The sequence below is a fragment of the Morone saxatilis genome, unplaced genomic scaffold (assembly GCF_004916995.1).
Source record: "Morone saxatilis isolate NCDOM2014 unplaced genomic scaffold, NCSU_SB_2.0 Contig16, whole genome shotgun sequence".
In the NCBI taxonomy this organism is placed as follows: Eukaryota; Metazoa; Chordata; class Actinopteri; family Moronidae; genus Morone; species Morone saxatilis.
The window spans coordinates 17039424-17046354 of record NW_023339718.1 but is presented as its reverse complement, the minus strand read 5'-3'; the positions used below and the strand labels follow the sequence as shown (position 1 = coordinate 17046354).

At 40.1% G+C, this 6931-nt stretch overlaps 1 protein-coding gene across 4 annotated transcripts in view; it reads left to right on the top strand.

Moving 5' to 3' along the window:
- Nucleotides 1–6931, top strand: part of si:dkey-21e5.1 (potassium channel subfamily T member 1) — a 68759-nt gene that overhangs the window by 2152 nt on the left and 59676 nt on the right. For all 4 annotated transcript variants that reach the window (XM_035657980.1, XM_035657981.1, XM_035657979.1 and 1 more), the window contains exons 2-4: nt 1048–1145; nt 1519–1567; nt 2474–2641. In XM_035657980.1, the coding sequence (XP_035513873.1) occupies nt 1527–1567; nt 2474–2641 (209 nt within the window). In that variant the 5' untranslated portion in view covers nt 1048–1145; nt 1519–1526. The remainder of the gene's footprint in view (nt 1–1047; nt 1146–1518; nt 1568–2473; nt 2642–6931) is intronic.

Genomic DNA, 6931 nt, shown 5'->3' with positions numbered 1-6931 from the left:
ACTTGTTTTATATTGTGACTGTGTTCCAGAGATGAACCTCGTCCAAATGACACATTTCCTTCCATGTAACCATAAAGAAAACGTACTGTTCAGATAAAAGGTTTCATATTCAGAATGTACATAAGGTTTAGATACGGCTGACAATCTTTGTATCTCATCTAGTAAGTGTGACATCTAACTTGAGTCTTTCGTAATAGATAGTTTTGAAGAAGATTGCGGATTGTCACAGACCTCATATGCCCGTTAGTTCGTTTTTTGTAATCTAACTTTGGGTTTTTTCTTTTTGGGACCAATGTTATCTCTGCCCCATCTGCTTTCTTTGGTCTGAATCTGCGGTCTTCTCTCCATTAAATGCAGACAGTCTCTTACCAGGAGCAACTCTTTTCCCCTATTATTGTGGTCACTTTGCCTCATCCATTAAATGGGCTCTCAATGGTTGCAGATTTCTTCAATAGGAGACAAGGAGCATTTTACTCTCATGGTTGACTTACAGCCATCATCTTTTTCATCCGGTTTTCCTTAATTTCTCCTTCCCCCTAAAGTAAAGCACACAATGAGGGCAAAGTGTTCTTTATGCTTCTTCTCCTCTCCTTTCCTCACTAGCACACTCACTTTTTTAACCTCCCCACCTCTCTCCTCTGTCTGTGCTTCTGAGGGTCGGTGCTTTCGCTGTTAATCAGGGAGAGCATGTCTCCGGGTGCTATTAGCCCACTCAAGGCTGCCCACACTGTACTATGATGACCACACACACACACACACACACACACACACACACACACACACAAATACACAGCTCTGTATTACCCACTTATTTCTCCCTCTGTAGAAACTCAAGAGGGAAATCAAAGCAATCTCAACAGTATAGATAAACCATGTGATTGAACATGTAAGCCATCTATGAAATAAGCTGAGCATTGATTCACTCAAGTAGAAACACACACACATGAACATGCATTCACGTATTGTACATCCATTGGGTGCAGAAGGAAAATGTCAGTGTTCTATTTCTGAAATAATTGTCCTATCCCTTTGTTGCTTTGTGAGCAGAACATGGGTTTAACAGCCCCTTGATAAGAGGTATCCCTCCTCAGCATGGCTGCACACATTAAAACCTGTACTGCAGAGTGCCTTCAGTAAACACAGAGGTAGGTAATAGCTGACTGACCTATAATGCTACTTAACACTTTCTGAGAATATACACTATAAATAATAAAACACACAAACATTAATTGTGTATGTACGAGCACATTGATATTAAAGTGCACACTTGCATTAAAGTGTGTCGGTGTAATCCCGTTCTGTTTTTAAAGAGCTGCACATTTTAGGGGTCTTGCTGAACCGAGCAGAGTTAAGCTGCGGCACAGGCAGCGAATGTAATCACATTACATCCTCGTTGAGTTTTAACGAGGTGAATTTTGAATGAGTGCGTTTAAACTCCACTGGTGTTTCTTCTACCTCTTCTCTGCCCTCACCTTTCTTTCTCTCGCTCTCTCACTGGTCACTCAAATCCCCCACAAGAGGCAGCCATGAGCCATCCACGCCGATCATCGAGTTCCCATGGTGACAGGTAATCTCCTGAAGCACTTCATTCCCCTACACGTGACATTGAGTGACACGGTGGGAACACAAATCCGCAGGCGCGCCAGTATGTAGCTAATACTGTATGCACAAGAAACACACAGACACAGGCACACACTGTTTTGTGCAAGTAGCTGGGTTGTATTTTCATATTTGTCTCTACAGTAAACTATTCCTTTAGTGAAATGTCCGTTTTTCTCTTTGAATAATGCACGAGAATATGCTCATTTTATTTTGTTTCATAATACATGATGCGCGTAAAATAGGACAGTTGCGTCAAATCATCTGGTTCAGACTTTAATGCATGACTTGATTTGACTCAGAATCAGGTCCACGTTTCCAATTCCCTTCAACAAATCAAATCATTTATGTTTTGTAAATGTTTGCTCAGCAGCGTTTGACACTGTAGACAGGACAGCTTAGGAGTTCATTCAAGTGTTTGTAGTGCTGAGATATATGACCCACAGTGGAAATTATCATTTGCTCTCACGACATCATCCTCAGTCAATGCATGCCATGTTTACTTGGAATCCGTATTCATGGAAGATTTTAAAAATGGGCCTTTTTTTTCCTTGCTGTAGTCTTACTGTTTTTCAATTTAGTCTCAAATGAATAAATTGGCATCTGTGGAGCATACAATCCCCCTGAACATTGATTGTTTTGATTGCAAACAGTCTGTTCTTATTATACAACACTGTTCCTTCCTACTGATTTCCCATAACAATAAATCTCCTCCCCAGTAATGGACGTCTCAGTCCCTGCCTTATATTCACCGCACGCCTTATTGTATCCGTTAACGTGCGCTGAAATGTCACCACTGTAATGTGACAGGCTTTCTTAGCAGAACTGTGCTAAACCTTGATGAGTGAATGCTGCTCTCCTACTTGCCCTGCAGGTCATCCACCGAGACGCTTCAGAAGAACAACAGCAGCAACTCTGGCGTTATTCTGGACATCTCGGCTCTCAAGATGGCGGAGGTGGACACGGAGGTGCCCCCTCTTCCACCTCGCTATCGCTTCAGGGATTTGCTGCTGGGCGACCAGACATTTCAGAATGATGACAGGTAGCATGAAAAACACTAGTTAGTTTATGCACCAAAGTATATAAGAAGCTGCTCAGGGATATTCCTGGAGGGGTTTGTGTGTGTGTGTGTGTGTGTGTGTGTGTGTGTGTGCCTACATCTACTTTATGTTTAAAATGACACTGTTTTTGACAGTTTGGTATTACACACATTTCAGGAGTTAGTTTGTGCTGAGTGTTGTGGTGTATATTGCTGTACCCTCTTTACCTCGAGCTACCTCATCTACTTCTGCTTCAGTTACTGTTTTCCTACATTTCCCAGCATGATTCCTCACGACAACCCCCTAGAGATGTGGCGGGACTTGTATTGGCTGCTGTTGGTTTTATGTGTAGGTGGATACAGAGTTTAAATAGAAACAGTGGAGTGAGAGGTTTTGTAGTGAAAAAGTAAAGAGTCTTGCCACTTGCTCAGACCTTGTGGCTGCATGGCACTGGGCTATTTCAACTACTGTCAGCAGAGAAATAATGGGTTTGTCTGCCTCTTTTAATGATGAATTTGACCTTGTTTAATTGTGGCATAGGTGCAATTTAGAAAAAAAGCCCCTGCACACACAATTGTAAGGGTTTGGCACCACAACAGATGCTGTATGTGGCCAGTTATTCGCAGAAATAAGAAAAACGCACAGAAGTACTAAAAAGTAGCTTTGAAATGCTTTGTTGCTTTATTAGATTTATTTTTTTAATCAGATTATAGTTGGCTTGAGATTGCATTTTCATCTTGCTTCTGAACTGAGCATGAAATAGCCCGTCCCTCGGCCCTTGACTGGTGCTACAGTCACTAGAGCGCTCGAGTGTTTTGGAGTCTCCTATGAGTTCAATTATTGCTGCGGTTGGAGAGGCAGACCAACAGATGCTGTTTGCTGCCCTAGAGGGGAGGAATTAGTCAAGCATCAGCCACAGCTGAGTACTGTGGGGCTCTCCATGGTCCTGAAACAAAGCCGTCTCACTAAAGTATCAGCACTCACTTCAGTATGGGCTTGCAAAGGGCAAATGGAAAGCACTGGTTTATTGTTTTCCTGTGGCTTTGTCAGTAACTTCAAATCCAAAGTTAACATTAGGGCTTCAACTAACGATTATTTTCCTTATCGGTTGCCTGGCCATCATTTTCTCGATTCATCAATTAGTTGTTTGGTCCAAAAATGTGGACCAAATGTGTGAAAATTGTTAATCACTGTTTCCAAAAGCCAAAGATGACATCTTCAAGTGTCTTGTTTTTTCCTCCACCCAAGGATATTTAGCATACTGTCGCAGAGGACTAAAGAAACCAGAAAATATTCACATTTGAGAAGTCGAAAACTAAACTCCTTACTCGCTGGAGGGCTTTTGTCATATCAGACACAATTGATTTATAATCAGACTGTTGTTCATAAACCAAGACGGTCGCCTCTAGGAGCGACGTTAGTTAGCTTCTTTTGACAGAAGCTAACTAAGGTCTTGCCTAACTGAAAGGGTCAGTTCACCCCCAAAAAAACCTACAGTTTCCTCTAGTTTTATCTAGCAATGCAGATACTGTAGTTACACGTGAAACGTCCACCTCCCAAGCCGTCCTATTGTTTTCTTTGTATTGTTGAGAACCCTGATTCATGTAACACAGCCGTGATCTGACAGTATTACTACCCCTCTCTTTCCAACCTTGCTTGGTGTCTCACTCAGAAAATAAAGGTTACATTACTGAATAAATAGTATATTTCATTGTTTGTTTGCGTAGTTGTGCCGGCCTATAACCGTATCGTTGATTTATAATATATATAAATATAAATGATTGAATCGGACGGACGGCACATTGTGTGCATTATCTCTGGACACCAGGCTCTTGGTTGTCCGGAGCAACAGCCGCGTTTCAGCAATGAGTCAATAACCTTCTGTGAGTGGCTTTTGTGTTTTGCGATTAGCTCCCTGATCTATATCTTGTACAAATGGACAGTGAATGTATGTATGTACATGTGAAATTTAATTTTATTTCCAACACGAGTTTTCTATGAGAGTAAATACATGACATTCAGTTTTGCCACCATCCTCTCTTTTGCTACCTCTGTATTTCTGTTCACTCTCTCTGTCTCTAGGGCCCCCTGCTGTATATTGCTGTCATTATGTTATATATCAATGCAAGACCTTTTGTCCACACATAACATTTAGAACAGAAATCCAGTATTTGACCATCCCCCCCAACACACTGCTCTCTGTGCTTTCCCAAGGGATGCAGTGATTTCTCAGTATTATTAAACTACAAAGGTTTATGGCTTTGGCCACTTCAACTATCAGTATTATTGACATAAAAGATCATGAAAGGTTTGAGCTGATCAATACAAATGAAGCAACACTGGCTTATAGTATAGATTACACTAAATATTAATTACATGAAAATACATTCAACATGCAGTAACATGAAGTTTATCTTTTAACAGACTATTACACGTGTACCCTGAGATGCTTTAATACAGCAATCACCTTGCTTGATATTGCATTGTGCATGTTTCATCCACAATTTCCCCCGTGAATTGTTCTGCTGATCACTATTCAATTGCAAAGGGTAATTAGGGTTTGTTGCTGGGCTACCGACGTGTGCGTGCAAATGCTAGGTCTTGTCACAAACTCACAGATCCTAGTATTTAAAACACACCAGCTTTTGTTTCTTCAAAATAAATAACAGCTGTAAACGTCAGCTTCTCACACACCTCTGCACATTGTGCGTTCGGCAGTGAATGAAGATGCACAGGAAGAAAACGCCATTATTGTTAGCATTTTATGGCGCTGCTCTGTAATTGCTAGTTTCCGAGCTCTGGAGTGGAAACAGGAGCAGACTCTGTCACTGGGCTTCGGGGACGCTCTGTTTCTCGGTTGATGATCTTGTATATGCTCATGGATTGTAATGTTCATTATTCCCTGTGCTTATGCCTCGTTGAGTGTGAAGCCTCTAAACAAATTAACCCCCAGAGGGAGAGTCAAACCCTCCCCCTTTCTACCCTGATGGCCTTTTGCATCTATTCTATCTGTCATAGTGGGCTATGAGAGTAAAAGGCAGTAGGGTTGAAGGACTATATCATACCATCACTAGAAGGGAGTCTTGTAAGGCAGCTTTAACAGGTTGTAACAAAGACAGCTGTATCAGGTTTACTAAAGCAAATTTACAATGGAGTGGTGTGTGCCCTGTTACCACTGTGCACAAATTAGTTTGGAACGGAAAGTCACATTTGAACTAGGAAGGAGCTCATTTACAGCAGCGCATCCTGACACCTTTTTTTGTTTTCACTTCCACAAAGGAGTGGGTGCTATGGATATCTATTTGTATATTGTAGTTTTGGGATATATTGGATTTCTAAAAAAAACAATTGATGAACTATATATATATATATATAATATATATATATATATATATATAATATATATATATATACTATGTATAGATAAAACACATTGAAGTATTTCATGCCGCTTATTTCCATTTAAGTTGTCCCCCGCTCATTATTTGCAACATCGCCCACAATGATCTAATACAGTGTCTCACAACTTTTTTACTTATTTTTTTAACCACAAAACGGGACCCTGCAACTACCCAGCCCATCTATTTTGACCGTTCTTATGCCTCCATACTGGAATTAGGTTTTTTGGTTGTCCGTCCCATTCTTGACAAACAAGTTTGTGGTTATAACTCAAGAATTGATGTGGTAATTATAGCACAATTTCACACAGATGTTTAATAGAATAGAACAATTAAATTATGATGGTGGCCCAAAAGGTCAAAGGTTAACTTCCACATCCTAATGTCCTGGAAAAAGACCTTTTTGTTCATTCAACACCATAATTTAGGAACAGAAGGGGGGTTTGGGCCATATTTCACAGTTCACACACACACTTTGACATTTTGGACTCAAAGGTCACAGTGACCTCAAAATAGCTTTTAGCCATAGTTTAAGAATGAATTGGGCGATTCCAGATTCCACACACATTTTGACTGGAATGACACAATGAGTAAACAATAAGTAGCACATTACAGGCTTTCATCTACCCGTCTTATCTATTCTTGCTATTCAAGTGTCATCAGAATCACTAAAATCTAAAAATGCCAGGAAAAAATAAAAGCACCACAGTTTGTATAAATATACACTATAAGATTAAATTTTTATATAGTAATGAAGTAAATGTGTGATGTTTATTCACTGGAATCATATGTATCAATAGTAATAACTTCCATTTAGCTAAAAAAAAAAATCCAAGTATTTATCATCACCACATAGACCAGAGGACTTTAAACTTTGCAGTATTTCACAAGAAA